The sequence below is a fragment of the Antechinus flavipes genome, chromosome 2, assembly GCF_016432865.1.
Source record: "Antechinus flavipes isolate AdamAnt ecotype Samford, QLD, Australia chromosome 2, AdamAnt_v2, whole genome shotgun sequence".
In the NCBI taxonomy this organism is placed as follows: Eukaryota; Metazoa; Chordata; class Mammalia; order Dasyuromorphia; family Dasyuridae; genus Antechinus; species Antechinus flavipes.
This window is the reverse complement of record NC_067399.1, coordinates 398,540,666-398,561,498: the sequence shown is the minus strand read 5'-3', so window position 1 is coordinate 398,561,498 and position 20,833 is coordinate 398,540,666. Positions and strand designations below refer to the sequence as shown.

General features: G+C 37.0%; 1 protein-coding gene across 2 annotated transcripts in view; it reads left to right on the top strand.

The window, feature by feature from the left end:
* Window positions 1-20,833, top strand: part of PDE6A (phosphodiesterase 6A) — a 103,538-nt gene that overhangs the window by 37,694 nt on the left and 45,011 nt on the right. For both annotated transcript variants that reach the window (XM_051978687.1, XM_051978686.1), the window contains 7 exons: window positions 1,717-1,866; window positions 8,890-9,033; window positions 10,906-10,971; window positions 13,553-13,699; window positions 14,782-14,889; window positions 18,064-18,173; window positions 18,551-18,638. In XM_051978687.1, the coding sequence (XP_051834647.1) occupies window positions 1,717-1,866; window positions 8,890-9,033; window positions 10,906-10,971; window positions 13,553-13,699; window positions 14,782-14,889; window positions 18,064-18,173; window positions 18,551-18,638 (813 nt within the window). The remainder of the gene's footprint in view (window positions 1-1,716; window positions 1,867-8,889; window positions 9,034-10,905; window positions 10,972-13,552; window positions 13,700-14,781; window positions 14,890-18,063; window positions 18,174-18,550; window positions 18,639-20,833) is intronic.

Here is a 20,833-nt window from a genome sequence, read left to right as displayed (position 1 = left end):
ATAAAAACAACTGTGGATTTTTGTTTTTGTTTTTGTTTGTTTGGTTTTGTCAGAGTTGCTTGTCCTTGTAAGTGAGGACAACTAAGGATAAACATCTCAAGATTGTATTTAGGTGTGTTTTTAGGATTTACCTGAATGCTTTCCTCTTTGAGGAGGGAAGTTTGACTGATTTTTTTTTTCTTTGCTAATTGTATTTTAGGTTTAGGATAGATGCTTATAAGCAGCAAGGCAGGACTAAGCCTAAAAGAAATTTGTAAAACTTTGTTGACTTTGGATAATTATATGGTGAGAATGAGTATGAGTTTTGGATCCCTTAACTTGGTAGAGATCTACACTCTCACAAAAGACTTAACCTGAGTAATGTCTACGAACTGTGCACCATGAACATTACTGGAATTCTAAATGCTAGGCACTGGGGAAGGCAAACAAGAGGAGACCTAATGACGTCTCTCCAGTTCTGCAAAGAACTATTCAGAAAAAGGTTTTGGATCAATGTGCCCAGAGAGTCTCCAGTCAGGTTTCTGGAACAGTAAATGCTTAAGTGGGAGCATGAATTTAAGAAGAATTGATCTGGGATGTTTTGTAATCAACCTGATGAATTTTAGTCTGGGATTTATTAATGTAGAAAGTCCCAGGATAGCTTGTTAGAGAAAAAAGGGCAACTCTAAGCTTGGCCTTAGTGACTGAGATTAGCCTAAGATAAATGGATGAGTTGGGAGACACAATGTGACACCTCCTACATGATGTGTTTCAGAAACTGGGACTGTCTCCAAAATAATTTGGTTATCTGGAGTTTATGGGAGGGAGGATAGAGTCTAGTAAAAGAATATCCTCCTCTGTACTGGTCTATAACAAAAAATTAAGGGAAAACTCTTCCCCTCCTCCCCCCCCCCCACACACACACACAATGGAGCTGGCATTCATAAATCCAATGAATGACAATAAAAAAAGTAGAATTTGGAAAATGCTAGATCTTGAAGGGGCTTTTGAATATGTAACTAATAATATAAAATAGACTCATTACTATAAGAAGAATCAAAAGTGCACTTACTTTTTTCCCCCTTATCTTTCTGGCTAGGATAACTGATCAGAGTATAGTGAATGAGTCCTGACTCAGATTTTTAATTCATTGTATGACATGGTCAATTCTGAAGGCTTGAATGGTGATATATATGGAGATCTATGTCTGTGGGGGAATAGGTGGGATGGGAAGGATTTAGAGAAATGTGGTGGTCTGGAAAATGAAGTCTTTAAATAAGTAAGTTGAGTTCTAGTTCCACAGCTAATTTTGCTAGTGAACAGATCAGTTAATATAGTGAAAGAGCCCTTAATTTGGAGCCAGAGGACCTGAGATCTAGGTTTAAATTCCAGCTTTGCTACTAAGTACCTTTGTGATCTTGGGCAAGCTGCTTAAACACTGATTTCAGTTTCCTTATCTGTAAAATGAGGTATTGACATCAACCCTTTCACTTTTCTGATAGCTTTTGAAATAAATCACTGTGTATATCTGGCTTATAGAGACATTTCCTATTGTCCTGAGTTGGACACATAGTCACAGACTTTAACTGGGGAGTAAAATGAGCAAAATCCAACTTAGTCTGATCCAGAACAGTTGGATAATTCCTGAAGTCAACTGAATGGCTCCTCACAAACAAAAATGGCTCCTTTACAAACAAATATGGGAGTAAGCATAACACTATTCCTTATTTTATGTAGAAAGAACCTCTGGATGAATCTGGATGGATGATTAAAAATGTCCTCTCAATGCCCATAGTCAACAAGAAGGAAGAAATCGTTGGAGTGGCTACATTTTATAATCGAAAAGATGGAAAGCCCTTTGATGACATGGATGAAACTCTCATGGAGGTTTGTCTCTTCACCATCCCTTTTCCCTCTTCTCCCCTTATGTGCCTTTCCTGCAAATAGCCAGGAAGAGAGTGGTTGGCAGCAAAAAAGACTCAGAAAGGCCACCTGTTTTGACCCTGTAGAATGGTCCCACATTTACCTGGGGGCAAGGAAGAGGGTTGGAACATATTGTACTGAAATGAAAAAAGCAGTAATTATTTCAGCACAGACAGGAGTCTTTGTGTGATCTCTGGGCTGTAGAGAGACGTCTGTATTAAGGGCATTAGGAAGACCTAATGTCCTGAACATGACTCCAAATAGTGTGGGTGAATGGGAGTTTAGTCTGAGACTTGTACCATTCTGTTCTCTGGGGAATATCTTAATAACGTGCTCCCTGAAATTTGATAATCAGAAGGAGCTTCCTGAGAGTGTGGTAAAGGAAGGGAACTCAGAAATGAAGGTGAGAAAGGTGCCAGAGGAGGAGAGGAAAGGACTGTGTTGCTGATTTCAGGGAAAGTCCCTGTCCCAAAATATATCTCCCATCCCTATACATCCTCATTCCCTTCTACTGCCTATTTCACTACCACCACAACACTAATTTTCCCCAGTCAGAGAAGCTAAGGAGCAACCCTTTGGGAAGGTCATGGCTAGGAAGCTGATTCAGCTAATTCATACATATACATGGGGTCCTAAGAGTTAGTATTAGTCTCTGTGTTGGAGAGGGTGGTGCCTGGGGGCAAAGGGAGTCAGAACTGGGTGTTCCGAAGGAGGAAAGAATAGGAGATATTAGAGAGCTTTGGGCAGCCAGCAGCAGCTTGCCATCACTGAGGGCTAGGTTAAATAAAAAAGCTTGTTAAGAACCAAATATAAAGGTCACAATTCTGATGTATGCCCCCTCAAACTTCCTCTCACTCTCCCCTCCCATTTCAGCCCACCTACTCCACAAAAAGAGTGAGTAAAGGCAGTTTCTTTGACTTCAGATTAGGCATTAGAGAAAGTGTTTCTTCTCCTTTATGAAGTTTGGCCCTACCTGAAAAACTCCCTGTTCTCATGGAAAAACTTAAAAATCGTAGATTTTCAGTGTTTGAAAAGAAATTAAAAGCTATCTAGTAGCAGAATAGATATTTACTACCTCTCAGACAAGAGATCGTCAAATTTTACTTGGAGTCACCTGGTAATGGTAAACTCACTATTTTCAAAGTTGGTAGACTCTAGTTTGGAATAGTTCTAATCGTTGGAAAATTTTTTTCTTAAACTGGAAAGCTCTTGAATAGATGATCCATATAGTATGATACAGCATAGCTGATAAGGGGGAAAAAAATCTTTGTATTGAATTTTCCAAATAATATATAAGATTCAAAGCCATGTCCTCAATGTACATGTGGTCAAAGAATGTAATTTTCTTTCTTTTTTAAAATAACTTTTTGTTTTTCAAAATATATGCAAAAATAATTCACCTTTGCCAAACTTTGTTCCAAATTTTTCTACCTCCTTTCCCACTTCTGCTCTCATCAATCTTTAAACATGTACATTTAAACATATTTAAATGTTAAATCCTTAAACATATTAAACATGTACAATTCTTCTAAAAAAATTTCCACTTTTATCATGCTGCACATGAAAAATCAGATCAAAAGGGAAAAAAATGAGAAAAACAAAACATAGAAACAAACAACAACAACAAAGGTGAAAATATTTGATCCACATTTAGTCCCCATAGTCCTCTCTTTGGATGCAGATGACTCTCTCCATCACAAGTCTATTGGTCTCCCTGTGCAACAAGAAAACTGTTCGGATCTACACACATTGTATCTAGGATATACTGTAACCTATTCAACATGTAAAGGACTGCTTGCATCCTTGCATCTGGGGGAAGGAGTGGAGGGAGGGAGGGGAAAAAGTGAGTACAAAGGATAATGCTGTAAAAAAATTACCCTGGCATTGGTTCTATCAATAAAAAGTTATTAAAAAAAACAAAAAACAAAAAAAACCAAGTCTATTAGAACTGGCTTGAATCAACTCATTGTTGAAAAGAGCCATGTATCACAGTCTACCATCATATAATCTTGTTGTTCCTGTGTACAATGTTCTCTTGGTTCTACTCACTTCACTTAGCATCACTTTATGTAAATCTCTCTAGGCCTTTCTTAAATCAGCCTGCTGATCATGTTTTATAGAACAATAATACAGAGGCTGCAGTTTTCAAAAGAATTGCACACTATTATCAACCACATGAAACACTACTCCAAATTATTAAAATTAAAAAGAAATGCCTATCAAAACAATCCTGAAGTGTTGCCTTCAGGAAATTGGCAAAGATGACAAAAGATTTATAAAAGTTGATGCTGGAAACACAGGCACACTAATTTATTGTTGGTAGACCTGGGAATTAGCATAATCATTCCAGAAAGCAATTTGGAATTATCAAACAAAATTGCTAAAATGTTCATATAATTTGATCCAGAGATCCTCTTGCTAGACATATCTTTACATGATCACTAACAAAAAGAAAGACTCTATAGACATGAAAATATTTATAGCAGCACTTTTTGTGATAGCAAAGAACTGGAAGCAATTCCCCATTGACGGGGGAATGACTAAACAAATTAAGGCATATACATATAATTGAATATTGTTCTTATTTAAGAAATGGTGAATGTGTTGAATTGTTTCTCATCCTTAATTTTCAAAGAGGACCAATGACATCATGGATAATGCCTTGATTTGCTAGTAAATTAGATTTAAGAGAGACAGAATTGGATTTAAGTGATGCAGAGTTGTGTAATGTCCTCAGACTCACTTTCTTTCTGAGTCATCAGAGTCCAATGGCAGGACAAAAATAAAGATGACTGGTGAAGGTCCAGGATGGTCTAGTTATCACATAGAATGTGATAGTTTATTTAACACAGTAAAATGGCCCCTAAATTCTGCTTGACTCTCTTCTTCAGCTTTAGGAAGTTTCTTTTAGAAGAAAAATTCTGAGTTTGCTCACAATCATTCTAAGCTTTCAATTATGATAATTTCTATTGCCGAGGCAGAGATTAAATTCTCTGCCTAGCCATGTATTTATACTTATCTCTATTTAACTCCAGGTCTCTTTACTCTTGAAGCAAAATGGAAACATTTGGGTAACAAAACAGAAGATTATATTATTTTATGTTTATCTCTGGATCGACATTGGGAGAAAAGTTGAAGAAAAAGTTTGTCTTACTTGGGATTTCCCTTGGCCTGGGCTCTTTTTGTAGTGAGTGGATGCCCATCAGTTGGAGAATGGCTGAATAAATTGTGGTATATGAATGTTATGGAATATTATTGTTCTGTAAGAAATGACCAACAGAATGATTTCAGAGAGGCCTGGAGAGATTTACATGAACTAATGCTAAGTGAAATGAGCAGAACCAGGAGATCATGTATAGGGCAATAACAATATTATATGAGATCATTGTGACTCTTTTTAACAATGAGATGATTGAGGTCAGTTCCAAGGATCTTGTGATGAAGAGAGATCTATACCTAGAGAGAAGACTGTGGGAACTGAGTATGGACCACAACATAGCATTATTATTCTTTTTGTTGTTTGTTTGCATTTTATTTTCTTTCTCATTTTTCCTTTTTGATTTGATTTTTCTTGCACATCAAGATAATTGTATAAATATGTATGCATATATTGGATTGAACATATATTGTTACCATATCTAACATATGTTGGATTATTTGCCATCTAGGGGAGTGGGAAAGGGGAAGGGGGGGAAATTGAAATGCAAGATTTTGCAAGGGTTAATGTTGAAAATTTATCCATTCATAGGTTTTGAAAATAAAAAGTTTAATAAAAAAGAAATGACTGAATAAATTAGAATATGAATAATAAAATATTATTGTTTTATAAGAAATGGTTAATAGGCTGATTTCAAAAAACCCTGGAAAGACTTACATGAACTGATACTGAGTGAAGTGAGCAGGAAAGTTTGTACCACCAAAGCAAGACTGTATGATGATCAACTATGATAAATTGAACTCTTATCAATAATTCAGTGATCCAAGGCAATTCTAATAAACTGTAGATGGAAAATGCCATCTGTATCCAGGGAAAGAGCTATGAAGATTGAATGAGGATCAAAGCATACTGTTTTCACTTTTTTTCTTCTGTTTTTTTTTTTTCCTTTCTCATGTTTTTTCCCTTTGGTTCTGATTTTTCTTACACAACATGACAAATATGGAAATATGTTTTAAAAGATTGTACATTTATGATCTATTATCAGATTGTTTGCTGTCGGGGAAGAGAGACAGAAGGAGAAAAAAATTTGGAACACAAAATCTTACAAAAATGAATGTTGAGGGGCAGCTAGGTGGTGCAGTGGATAGAACACCAGCCCTGAAGTTGGGAAGACCTGAGTTCAAATCTGGCCTCAGACACGTCACACTTCCTAGCTATGTGACCCTGGGCAAGTCACTTAATCCCAATTGCCGCAGCAAAAAAAAAAAAAAAAAAGAAAGAAAAAAAGAAAAAAGAAAAAAAAAAGTTGATATATTTCTACCATGTTTAATATATATTGGACTACTTGCCATCTTAGGGAAGATGTGGGGGAAGGAAGGGAAATTGGAATACAAAGTTTTCCAAGGACTAATGTTGAAGAATTTTCCATGCATATGTTTTGAAAAATAAAAGCTTTAATAAAAAAATAATGAATGTTGAAAACTATCTTTATATGTATTTGGAAAAATAAAATACTGTTGAGAAAAAAATAATTAAAAAAAAAAGATTTGGAGGCAGGTCCTCTGACTTTCTACTGTAGGAAATCAGTATGGTACAGTGCATAAAATGGTGGACCTAAAGTCAGGAAAACCTAGCTTTAAACACTTCCTCCAATACTTATTATCCATGTGACCCTAGCCACATCATTTATCCTTTCTTAATCTTTACCTCAATTTCCTTATATGTAAAATGGAGATAATTATAGAATAATTGTTATGTATAATTGTGTATATACATATATAATGTGCAGATATGTAATTATCTAGGTATATACAGAATAAAATAAGTGATTCTGAGTATCAAATGAGATACATGTAAAGTTCTTTCCAAACTTTGAAGCATTATCTATGTTAGCTCTTATTATTATTTTAGCCCAAGAGAATACTCTTCTAGGACTTTCCAAATAGTGATCACAATCATTCTTGTTTTTCCTGCAGTATTACTTCACCTGCCTCTTTGAAGCATTTATCTCTCTGTGAATTCAGACTAACACTTCCAGGGAGGGAAGTATACAAAGGCTTAAACCCTCAAAATGAAATGTAGGGTAAATGGGAAGTAAGAATGGAGGTGGAAAGCTAATGCAATATTACACTGGATTAATAGAGAAAATGGTTTCCACAACAAATGAAGTGTTTTTCAATGTCTTTATTTTATTAAATCATTTTAATGGACAAGGTGATCATTTGCCAAGGATATGTAGAACATTTCCCTCATTGAGTGGCAGGTTGAACTAGGTAAATTAAGGTGAACTACAACTCAAAAAATTATATGATTCTTATTCTTCATTTTCTAGAAAAGGAAACTGAGTAAAAGAATGGCTGGAAATCTGGACTTGTTTCTTAGAAACAAGTTACTTAGTAATAGTTACTTAGTGTTCACAAATGTAGAGCTGGAAGGGATATTGAACAGATAAGGAAACTATGACCCAAAGAAGTTAAGGGATTTGCCCAGCAGCTACAATCACAAGGGTTTCTTAAAGTTAATAACTTTAAGGTTCTGTAATTAGAACCTAGATTTGAATCCAAAATTTGAATTCAGCTACTTTCATTATATCATGTTATATATGAATTGGAGCAAGTCAGTCCCCCTTTGAGCCTCAATTTTCTTTGCAAGATGAGTTGACTGTACTAATGATTCCCAAAGTTCCTTCCCATTCTCAGGCCTACCGTCTAATGCATCCACATGACTTGACAAAAATCAAAAAGAAAATTACAGAGCTATAGAAAGAAATGTAATAAGTTTTATTTTTCTTTCTTTTTCAATGAGCGAGTTAGGTGGGAAGGAAGCAAATAAAGTTGATTTTCATCAATTGGAGTGTAATGCCAGAGAAACTGAGGCAGGAGAGAGATTAGAGAGTTTTAATATTTTATTAATGGGCGAGTAAAATTGACTGGACAGGACTCTCGTCTCAGATTATCCAGTCAGACAGAGATAAGTATACTGGGACCAAGGAATCCATATTGGTCCCAGGGCTGGAATACCCAAAGAATCCAGCGTCCAGCATACAGCTGCCAGACGCCATTCTCCAGCAATGAATGGAGGAACCCCAACTTCTTAAATACCTTTTTGGAGACAAAGAAGAGAAAGGGAGGGCAAGTTTTTATCAGGGAGGGGAAGCCATAAAACTCTAAAAAATCCAGAGACAAAGAAGTAAAGATATGGTGGGTTAATCTTGGAATATTCTAAAGGAATATTGTAAATCCTTGAGGACACAAAACAGTCAGGAATTTACTCTCTTATCTTGCTAATTTATAAGAGATTGAGACAGAACAGTTAAGGAAACTGAGACAGGGAAACTGAGTCAGGACAGTTAAAGAGAACTGTGGCATAACAACATTAGGCCCAGCTTTAAGAAATAAATTTTCATGATTGCATGTATATAACCTATCTGATTGCTTACTCTGTTAGGGAAGAGAGAAAAGAGAGAAAAGGGGAAGAAATAAGAGGGAAGTATAGAATTTGGAACTTTTGTTAAATGGTAAAAATTAATATTTTGTTTTAACATTGTTTTAATATGTAATTGGGGAAAATATACATATATATTTTTAAATAAATCTTGTTTAATAGGAAAGTTGAAGGTGAGAATGCAAAGCAAATTGTTAAAATAATAATAATAAAAATACTTATCCTCACTCCTCCTAAAAACTACTCTTAAACTTTTTCTTAAAATAAATTTTAATTTAATTTTAAAAAAATTATGCTCTTTCAATTCGGGGTGTGTGTGTGTGGGAGGGGAGGGGGGATAAGAAGAAATATTTTTCATCCTGTCCATTCTTTCTCTTTCTTTTCAGTCTCTAGCCCAGTTCCTTGGCTGGTCTGTCCTAAATCCTGACACCTATGAGTCAATGAACAAGCTGGAAAACAGGAAGGATATATTTCAGGATATGGTCAAATATCATGTGAAGTGTGACAATAACGAGATACAGGAAATCCTGGTTAGTGTCACTTTTTTTTGCTGTCCTATCGAGAATTACCACATGCCTTTTTTTCCTGGGCCATTTTTTTCCCTGGGCATTTGAAATCCATGAAAGACTTCACTTGATAGCCCAGTGAGCATAGAGACTGAAGGAATCCTACTCTTCCTCTGTTTGATATGAATTCTCCAATAGGCACCTATTCTCCGTGCAGTCTTCTTTGACATCCCTCATCCTCAAATTGTGATATTGTCTGAACTGTTGATACGCTGTGCCTCTCTTGTGCCCTTAGGACTATGGGATCTTAGAGCTAGACGGGGATATCTAGTGCAACCTTCTCGTTTTACAGGTAAAGAAACTAGGGCCAAAAAAAAAAAAAATCATCTAACTAGCTGGCCCAAGAAGTGAGAGAGGCTGCATTTAGACCCTTTGAACTCCAACTCCAAACTCTTTGCATTGTTCCATGTTCTTAATGCTCTTTTGTATTGTTATCTATGTTTTACTTTCCTTATCTGACTATGATAGGGTAGGGTAAGGGTAGGAATCCTGTCTTTGTTTTCCTTCAGAACTAATTGCAAATTAGAAAATGTTTATTAAGCACATTCCGGGTGCAGACAACTAGGCTAGCTCCTAAAAGAAGGAGCTTTGAGTGCCTTAGAAATGTTATAATTCTGAGAGGCAGGTATTAATATTATTATTCCCATTTTATAGTTGAGGAATCAGAGGCAGATAAAGTTGAAGTGACTTGTACACACCACACAGCTAGTTAGTATCTGAGACCACATTTGAATTTGGATCTTCCTGATTCCAGGCCCAGAAAAAAATTTTGTTATCTTACTGCCTCACCCAGGTGAGCGACTTTCAAAAGTTAACAGGTTGCCCCACCCTCTAAGCGTAGGATTTATTTTTGCCTCATTTTTTTGGTATCCCCAATGCTTAAATTTACTAAGTGCTCATTGTCCACCTGACTGGTATAATCAGTGAAAACTTGTTCAATGAGTTTGGCTACACTGGATGATGTCTCTCTGATATCTGAACTGATAAACAATATCATTTTTTTAGGTAAGATGTCAATATTTAGTTCTCGAATTTGTAATCTTAAAAAAGTAGAGACTTGTGGGAGAAGAGATTTGGCGATGGAAGGGATGATAAAGATTATCTAATCTGATACCTTATTTTACAGTTGAGAGAACTGGGGCTGATAGAGGTTGCCAACAATTTGACAGGCATTTATTACATGCCTCCTATGTGCCAGGCACTGTGCCAAGCTATGAAGATACAGAGAAAGGCAAAAGCAGTACTTGGTTCAAGGAGCTCAAAATCAAATGAAGTGGAGAGAAGCCAAACAACTATGTCTCAACAAGATATATATACAGGATAAATTGGGGATAATCTCATAGGGAAGGCAATAACATTAAGTTGAACTAGGAAAACCTAAAATTCTAATATCTCACAGCTAGTAAGTAAGGGAGCTGGAATATGAATCTAGGACCTCTCGGTCCAAAGCTAGCATCCTTTCCATTGCATGGATGATGTCTTTAATGCTTCTAGGACTTTGTAAGTTATAGAGTGGCAGCATCATTTAGTGGCAAGGACCAGATAAGTAGGGAAAACCTAGCATCAGAGTCCAGGCTCTGCCATTGTGAAACTGGATTTAAGTCACTTCCTATCTCTAGCCCTCAGTTTCCCCATCTGTAAAATAAGCATAACAATGCTTATACAATAAGATTATGAGAAAAAGTGCTTTGTAAACCTAAAAGCACTAGAAGTAAAAGCTAGTGTTAGCAAAGAATACTGGGGAAGGGAGACTAGGAGAAGCACATACATTCTGATGCCTTCTTTCCTTTTCACCATTTCTCTCTCTCTTCCCACACCCCCTTTATTTCTTTCCAGAAAACTAGAGAAGTCTATGGGAAGGAGCCTTGTGACTGTGAAGAAGAGGAATTATTTGAAATTCTAGTAAGTGGAATTAGTACAATGCCTGTTGTAACTTTGTAGAGGACTGGGACAAAGGTTAGCCCTGGGCAAGATTGTGAAGATATCCTTGTCTCCATCCCCTTCTGTCCCTGTCCCATTAATGTGAGAAGTTAATAAGGACTTGAGGTGATGATATCTGGGACAGAAAGATTTGCAGGATATTCTGGAAGACCAGAAGTGACTACAGGATTCAAAGTCATAAACTTAATGATGGAATTTCTGGTTTGGCAACAAGTAGCCGATGAGATATTTGGGAGAAGAAAGACTTTTCCTAGTGGCTGTCATATCACTGGTGAATATTGATGTGCTTTGTACCATCATTCGTAAGGCCAGACTGAGTTATAGTCCCAATCTAACCAAGAAGATATATTACCCAGAGTTCCACAGCAAGTTGCTGATGAAGCTGGGATTTGAACCAAGTTTCCTGGAATCTTCTTTGGCCATTATCCCACCACAGTGGCTCCTCACTGTTGCTTTGTTTTTTTCTTTCCTTTCCTTGATTAGATTTCTACTATTTTTAAGAGAATGATGAGATGATTAATTATTGAGATTAGAGAACTGCTCCTTTAATATGATGGGGTGAGGAATCTCCCAGTTGTCCTCTTCAAGTTACTACTTCCTCGGGGCCTTTGCTCACTAGGTCCTGACCCAGGAGTCTCTAGAGATCTAAGGCTCTCTCTCCCCTTTGTCTGACAGCCAAGTAGAGGCTGCTGGAGCTCTCCTTATTCTGGCAGGAGGTGTTCCAAAGGGGAAACAAGGAAGTAGAGAGGTCTGTGGCAGAGGCATACTTTTGCCTCAGTCTTGTACTAATTTATACAAATTAATTAATTTGAACTTTTTTTTTCTTTCTTCCTTTTTTCCCTTCCCTTTTTTCTTCTTTTCCTCCCCTCCCTCCTTCTTTCCTTCCTTCTTTCTTTTCTGTTTCTTTCCCTCTCTCCTTCCCTCCCTTCCTTCCTTCTCTTCTTTCTTCCTTCTTTCCTTCCTTCCTTCTCCCTTCTTTCCTTCCCTCTTTCCTCCCCTTCCTTCCCCTTTTGCTTCCTCCTTTCCTTTACTTCTCTTCCTTCTTTCCTTCCTTTCCTCTTTTCTTTCTTCCTTCTTCCCTTCCCTTCCTTCTTTTCATCTTTTCCTTCCTTCCCTCTTTCTTTTTTTCCCTTCCTTTCTTCCTTCCTCCCTCTTTTCTTCCCTTCCTTTCTTCCTTCTTCCCTCCTTTCCTGGTTTTTGTTACTTCTCTTCTTCCTTCCTTCTTTCCTTCCTTCCCTCTTTTCTCCCCTTCCTTCCTCCTTTCCTTCTCTCCTATACTTCCCTTCCTTTTTTCCTCCTTCCCTCTTTTCTTCCTTCCTTCTTTCCTTCTTTTCTTTTCTTCTCTTCTTTGCATCTTTTCTTCCTTCCCTCTTTCCTTTCCTGTCTTCCCTCCATCTTTCCTTCCTCCCTCCCTTCTGTCCTTCCTTTCTTCCTTCCTCTCTCCTTTCCGTCTTTTCTTTATTTCCCTTTCTTTCTTCCTTCTTTCCTTCCCTCTTTCCTTCCTTCTCACCTTCCTCCCATCCTTCTTCCTTCCTTCCTCCCTCTCTCCCTTCCTTCTTTTTTTCCCTTCCTTTTTTCCTTCCTCCCTCCCTTCCTTCCTTCCTTCCTTCCTTCCTGCCTTCTTTCTTTCTTCCCTCCTTTCCTCCCTCCTTCCCTTCCTTCTCTTCTTCCTTCCTTCCCTCTTTCCTTCTTTCCTTTCTTCCCTCTTTCCTTCTTTCTTTCTTCCTTTTTCCTCCCCTTCCCTCCCTCCCTCCCTCTTTTCTTCTTTCCTTCTTTTCTTCACTCTTTCCTTTTTTCCTTCTTTTCTTTTCTCCTTCTTCCTTCCCTCTTTCTTTCTTCCTTCCTTTCTTCCTTCTTCCCTCCTTTCCTGGTTTTTGTTACTTCTCTTCTTCCTTCCTTCTTTCCTTCCTTCCCTCTTTTCTCCCCTTCCTTCCTCCTTTCCTTCTCTCCTATACTTCCCTTCCTTTTTTCCTCCTTCCCTCTTTTCTTCCTTCCTTCTTTCCTTCTTTTCTTTTCTTCTCTTCTTTGCATCTTTTCTTCCTTCCCTCTTTCCTTTCCTGTCTTCCCTCCATCTTTCCTTCCTCCCTCCCTTCTGTCCTTCCTTTCTTCCTTCCTCTCTCCTTTCCGTCTTTTCTTTATTTCCCTTTCTTTCTTCCTTCTTTCCTTCCCTCTTTCCTTCCTTCTCACCTTCCTCCCATCCTTCTTCCTTCCTTCCTCCCTCTCTCCCTTCCTTCTTTTTTTCCCTTCCTTTTTTCCTTCCTCCCTCCCTTCCTTCCTTCCTTCCTTCCTTCCTTCCTGCCTGCCTTCTTTCTTTCTTCCCTCCTTTCCTCCCTCCTTCCCTTCCTTCTCTTCTTCCTTCCTTCCCTCTTTCCTTCTTTCCTTTCTTCCCTCTTTCCTTCTTTCTTTTCTTCCCTTTTTCCTCCCCTTCCCTCCCTCCCTCCCTCTTTTCTTCTTTCCTTCTTTTCTTCACTCTTTCCTTTTTTCCTTCTTTTCTTTTCTCCTTCTTCCTTCCCCTCTTTCTTTTCTTCCTTCCTTTCTTCAGAAAGGTGAACTCCCAGATGCAGAGAAATATGAAATTAATAAATTCCACTTCAGTGACCTGCCCCTGACAGAGCTGGAACTAGTGAAATGTGGAATCCAAATGTATTATGAACTGAAAGTGGTGGATAAGTTTCACATACCCCAGGAGGTGAAGTTCACAACCCAAAACTCTGAGTTCCTTTTTTTTTTTTTAATGTTCTACATGAAATCCAGAAAGTGACCTCAAATTCACTTTGTATTACTCTGATCATTTTTATAATAATCACTGTGACTCTGAAAACTTCAGGAATGAGAATTATGGTGCCACTTCTTGTTCATCATAAATAAGTAGAAGCTCTCTTGCAAATAGGGAAATTGAGGCTAAGAGAGGTTAAGTGAATTGCTGAAGACACATAGTTCCATAGTATCTGAAGTTGAATTCAAACACTGGTCGTCCTTATTTTATGGCAGCACTCTAACCACTGAACTATATCTGCCTTTGGGTACAAAAGGATGATCTTAAATCCTTATACACCATAGGGTACAACCGGAGTATAGTACTTGGCAAATATCCAGAAGAGAAAGGACATGTTCATGGTCACACAACCAATCCATACCAGAATTTAGGCTAGAAGCCAGAGCTCTGCCTTTGTAATTCAGGATCCCTTGAACTGCCCCATGAAGTGTTACTCCTTCTGCAGCAAAAAGACATTTCCTGTTGAAGGTGTTAATTTTTCTAAGTCAGATTTCCCTCTACTACATGGCCTAGTGTTATTAAAATTCAATTGAGTTCACCTCAACAAACACTAATTAAACATATAATATGTGTATAGCAAGAAATAATATGAAGTAATAGAATGAGATTTGGGAACTCAGGAAGACTTGAATTCAAAGCTTGTTTTAGATATTTACTGTGTGACTCCAGACATGTCTTCTTTGATTCTCAGTTTTCTCATCTACAAAATGTAGGAGTTGGATTCAATAATCTCTGGAAAGAAGGTTCTTTCCACCTCTAAATTTATGATTTTATAATGAAGGGAGCATTTACACAGAGAATTTTCTATAGTAAAATCACAGCTCTATAATTTTTTAAGTGTATAAGGTACTATTTGTGAGGGAATAGGAGATATAGAGAAAAAAAAATTCACTTTCTAGGAGATGATGTGATATAAATTCCTCACATTTATATCATGTCACCTTTGTGAGTTTCCCTCTTTTAACTCAGTTACCTTTTTACATGTCCATGCCCAGGCCCTAGTACGGTTCATGTACTCTCTCAGCAAAGGGTACCGAAAAATTACCTACCACAACTGGCGCCATGGATTCAACGTGGGACAGACCATGTTCTCATTGCTTGTGGTAAGTTTGATGCTATGGTAGCCCACTTGTAAGGGGGAAGAGTGCAAAGGGTGGGGAAGAAGAAGTAGGAGTGTGTTATCATTGTTCTAAAACTATTTGTCTAGGGAAGCTGTCTCAGGTAGATGGGAATAGGTCAAAGAGGAAGAAACTCCCATGGACTAGTATATGGAGATAGATGCTCAAAGGAAGAATGAGGTACACAAGACTTAGGGAAGAGACAGTCAAGGAGTTCTCCATTAATGAAGTCTTTGGAAGTTAGATGGCACCTCATTGAGAATGTTTTAGGGGGAGTTTTGGGGCAGGCACAGAACAGGATTAGAGACTAAGTTTCTTCTGACTGTGAGATAGCATTTGAATGCTGGAACCTGAAAAGAAATGAAGGTTTTGGGGTCCAGAAAAGACTTTTAAATTGGAAATCAAGAATATGAGCAGAAGGAATCTCTCTGTAAGTCCCTTACTTAAGGTGTTAAGATGAAGAATTCTATGGAAAACCTAGTTCAGAGAGACTTTGGGAGATGGGCACTTGCCTTAAACTTCTGTACCTATTTTTAAATGCTACTAATTTCATTCTTGAATATTCCTATCCTATGCAGTAAAGCATTCCTCATATTAAGGTCTAAAAAGCAAAAACAAGAAGAAAAAAAGGAAGGATCATCCAACAAAATTCATCAACATTGTAATCCCATTTGACAATATGTGTAATATTCCATTCTATAGTCCCCCTCCCCCATATCAGCAGAGGGCAAAAAGGTTCTATATCTATGATTTGAAGGTTGCAAAATTAGTTTCCAATAGGCTAAAATGTAGTAAAAAATGGATCATAGTCCTTGACAAGAGAACTAAAATTAAGCAAAGAAAATGAAGAGTCCTATTCCCTGTGCTTTATATGTAAGTCAGTGGACTTTATGAATTATATATAAGCTTTAACTTATTTTTACCTGTTATTGGTATAATTCCCAAACTATATTCACATGTTGCATTAAATGTTTGTTGTGAATTCCTTTAAATAATATGAAACAAAAAATAATGAAACAAAATAGTGTGCTGCTTTGGGAAAGAAAAAAGGAAGAAGAAAAGCCTTGTGCTTTTCCTCTGTAGGTTCACTGAGTTTAGGGAAATCTTGAAAAGTCAGGGGATATATTTAGGAAGTGGCTGACCCAAGAGTAATGAACCATGGAATCTACATTCCATGGAGCTGGAAAAGACCAACCATTTAATCCAAACTTTTCATTGACTGGGGCTGAAACAAATATGAGAAGTAACCAGCTCAAGGTCACAAAGGTAATAGCAGAACTCAACTTTGAAGCCCAGGTCACCTGACTCCAAGGTCAGCACACATTTCTTTATACCATCTTGCTTTTATGAGATGTGGATGTTGGATAATTGCTCTAGACTTTCCCTAGTTTTGACCTTATATATGCAAAATGGCCATCTCTACCCTTATTTGTATTACTAAATATTTATGCACCCATGAAACAAATTCCTCAGAGTTATACTTAAACCATGAAAGCTTAGGAAAAGTAGACAGTTTTCCTAGTGGGTTGGAATATTAAATGAATGGATTATAGAAGCAAATGGGACAAGGAAGTTCAAGCTTTCCACATTTAGAGTTTTCTGTTCCTCTGTTTTTCCAAGACAACCAAAATCAAGTCACTTCTACCTTTTCGTCTATTCAAAGTCCTCCCATCCATCCTGACATGTCTCATGGAGGAATAACACTGAGGGAGCCAAGTTAGGACTTAAGAAGTTAGGAGAGAGTGCTCCCAGGCCAACAGGTGAACAAAAAAACTATTGGAGGCTCCTGCCTCCCACATGCCAGAACCTCTCATGACTTCTATGCTAATATATGCTGAAGCCAGTGTATTGATTCATGAGACCTGGTTGTTAAATTTTCACTATAATCATTGATACCTTAGAAACCAACAAAAGTGACAAATCAAGAATTTTTTTTTTTTTTTTTTTTTTTTTTTGCTAATTGTCCAATTTGCTAATTGGAAAAAATATCAAGAAAAGAAATTTAACTTAAAAGTCTATGGTGCCTACATTTTTTTTTTCTCCTGGAGATCTAGTTAATCATTTAGCAGCACATTCTTAACTGCATATCAATGCTAGAATTTCAGAGCTGGAAGGGCAACAGAGAGTGTTTAGTCCAACTCAGCCCCCCCATAGCACTCTCTTCTACAATGGTTCCAAATGCTGATCTAGTCTCTGTTTAAAGGCCCCCAGGGATGGGAAGCTTTCAAGGCAGCTTAGTCAACTGGTGGAAAGAATTATGCAGTTCTTCTTTTGAGTGAGCTGAAGTCTTCTTTCCTTTAATTTATTCCCATTGATCTTTGTCCTGTTCTCTGGCCAAGCGAAATAATTGTCTTTCTCCAGAATAGTCTTTCAGGTATTCAAAAATATCAGTCATGTCTCTTTTCTCACTCCATCCCATGTCTTTTACTTTTGCTCAGCATCCTCAGATTTTACTACCAATCTTCATAAAACATGATTTCTAGTCTCCCTCATCTATCCCAGTTACCTTCCTCTGAGTGTACATCTGATTTATCACTGTCTTTCCTAAGATGAGTATCTCATAACTGAACTCAGTGTTTCAGATGGGGTATGAGTAGGGGGGCAGAGGTCAATGGAATCCCCCTTGAACTGGGGATATAACCTCAGAAATAAAGACCTCCAAAGAACCCTGTTAAAATGACCCAGATATTACCTGCAAATACTTTTGAATTCTTCACAAGAAAAGCCGGTCAGAAATTCTACAGGGCATCATGATTATTCACCTAGGAACTGTCTTCCCTGTTCTTGGGTGAGAATTTTCTCTTCTATTTTGATATGTGACATCATGATGTTATCCTGATCACTCAACATACCTTGGCTACGCTAAGGAATTCATCAAAAATTAGAAACGAAAGGACTATCTCATATGATCTGTTTCTTTGAAGTCTAAAGAAGAGAAAGAACTTCCAAAAATCCCATCCTGATCCAGTTTTCCTGACTCCCAAACTTTATTCTACCCAACACCTAATAACAGTCTCCAGAGTGATGGAAAAGGAGTTGTTACCATGGGGAATCTTTTTTTGAGTCTCTAAATAATCTATGAGTACTTTTTTGTGTCTGAAGTGCTAACCTATTTTAAGTAAGTTGTCAGTGACTCAGATGTTCTGATCATCCATGTAGACAGGGCAACTAAAACGGTACTTCACAGACCTGGAGGCCTTGGCCATGGTGACTGCTGCTTTCTGCCATGACATCGACCACAGAGGCACCAATAATCTCTACCAGATGAAGTAAGTGAGCTCAGGTCCCCAAAGGACCTTCCCAGACAAACCTGGACAACTTGTTGGAAACCTCTTTCCTCACCTTATCATCTTCCTCAGAACCATAGAACTGTGGAATAGTAGACTTGGATGAGCCTTACTTGGGGCAAATCATTTCCTCTCTCTGAATCTATTTCTTTTCTGTTTATAAGTGAACATATTGGACTAATGGACCAGAAAGCTCTGATATTTTGTGCTCTAAGGCTCTTCCATCTCTGACATTCCATGTTTTGTGTCCTAAGGTCCCTTCCAAAACTTATATTCTGTGTTCTATGTTTTGAGATTTCCCCCTCACCCCCACATTGTGATATTCTAATAGCTGCATATTTCCTACCCTGTATTTTCAGATCTCAGAATCCACTGGCCAAACTCCATGGCTCTTCTATCTTGGAAAGACATCATTTGGAATTTGGTAAAACTCTGCTGAGGGATGAGGTACAGTCATTAGATTCTGTCCTTCTTTATTTTGTTGACTTTTTAAAAAGCTTTTTGATTTTATATCACAGTAATTTTTGCTAATAGCTATCTTCCTTCCTTCTTCCAGTAAAGCTTCTTCTATAAAAACAACATAAAAAAGTTAAGCAATACTACTGAAATGTTAATCATGTTTGAACAAATATGCATTAAACCCAAGAATGAGAGGAGGAAAATATATTTCATAAGATCATATCTCTAAAGTTGGAAGGTCTTTTAGAAGTCATCAAATTAAAACTTCTCATTTTATCATTTTGGGAGTTATTTTTTACCTTTTTTCTTGTGCCTTTCTTTTTTGTTGTTAAAATTTTATTTAAAAATATTAAGCAATTATTTTTTCCTTTCACTTCTTTACACACTAGAAAAAAATAAAAGAAAAACAAAATCTTTGTAACAAATATGCATAGTCAATAAAAACAGATTCCCAAATTGGCAAAAATGTGTATTTCATTCTGAATATTTTATCCATTATCTCTTTGCAAGGAGGTAGGTAGTATTCTTTAAAAATCATTCTTTTGGAATCATGGGTGATTACTGCTTTGATTAAAATCTTTAAGTCTTTCAAAATAATTTGTTTTAATATTGAATTTATAGGATAAATTATTCTCTTGGTTCTATTGACTTCTCTTGCATCAATTCATACAAGTCTTCCTTTTTTTGAAACTCTTTTATCATGTTAGAGCATAATACATGAGTATTCTATTATATTCATATAACATTTATTTAGCCATCCTCCAATTTATGATCAATCCATTAGCAACAATAGTATTAAACTATTGTAAATAGTTTTAGGCATGTAGGTTGTTTCTCTCTTACTTTGATCTCTTTGGGTTCAACCTCCTCCCCTTCCCTCTTCCCCCCATTTTACAAATGAAAAAACTAAGGACCAGGAGGAGGTGAACTGCCAAGTTCACATACTTGCTGCTGTTGTTTTTCAATCTGAACTCACACAAAACATTTTTTTTTCATATTAACCATATTGATAAAAAAGAAACAAAAAGAAAGGGGTAAAAATATGCCTCAATTTCCTCAGAGGTTATCAGTGTTCTTTCTCTCTGAAAGTGGATACATTTTTCAGCATGGGTGCTTTAGATCATCATCAATCAGAATAGTTTGGTTTTTCATGGTTGACTATCATTATTCTGTTATTGAATATAATGATTTCTTCGTTCTGCTTACTTCATTTTCAATCAATTAATATAGGTTTTCCCATATTTTTCTGAAACCATCCTGCATATCAATTTTTATAGTACAATAGTACTCCATTAGAATCATATACCACAATTTGTTTAGCCATTTCCAAATTGATAGACATTGTCTCAATTTTGAATTCTTTGCCATCACAAAAAGAGCTGCTATAATTTTGTACATGTGACTCCTTTTTCTTTTATCTTTTTGGGTATAGACCTAGAAGTGGTGTTGCTGCATCAGAGGGTATGCACACTTTTATAGCCCTTTGTGCATGTTTCCAAACTGTTCTCCAGAATGGTTGAATCAATTCATAATTTCACCAGTAATGCATTAGTGCCTTTGCTTCCACATCATTTTAAATATGAGAAATGAAAGTAGATTCTTGGTCTTCTGATCCCAAATTGAGGGTATTTTTCACAGTATGACATGTCCAATTGGTAGAGGAATTCCCTTTAGATGGTGATATCCCCCAGATTCTCCTGTTTTGAGGTGATAATGAGATGATTGCAAGCTCCCTACTGTCTATAGGGTCACCTCAAAGGGATTCTTTACCACCCCCAAAATTGTGCTAACAGTCCAGAAAGAAAAAAAAAATCAACTACATAATGAGTATCTATTTCTAGGACTGTGACATGCAGTTTGAGAAACCTGTTGGGTTAGTCCAGCAGTGTGTATATCTTGAATAGGCATGTTGGATAATAATCTAATTCCTAAGGAGGAGAATGAATGCATTCAGGATATTTTGCTATGTTTTTAACAATCTTAAGTTGATCTGTGTCCAAATAAAAAAAATTCATATTTTTCTATGTATTTATATGCATATGAATGTTGGGATTTACCACAATCTCTGAAGACCCAAAAGTTAAGTCATTCAAAGAACAATAGAAGAAAGCATAAATGAGAGGCAGCATGGTACAATGAAAAGAGGACTAGATTTGGAGCCAGAGGACCCTCATTTTAAACTT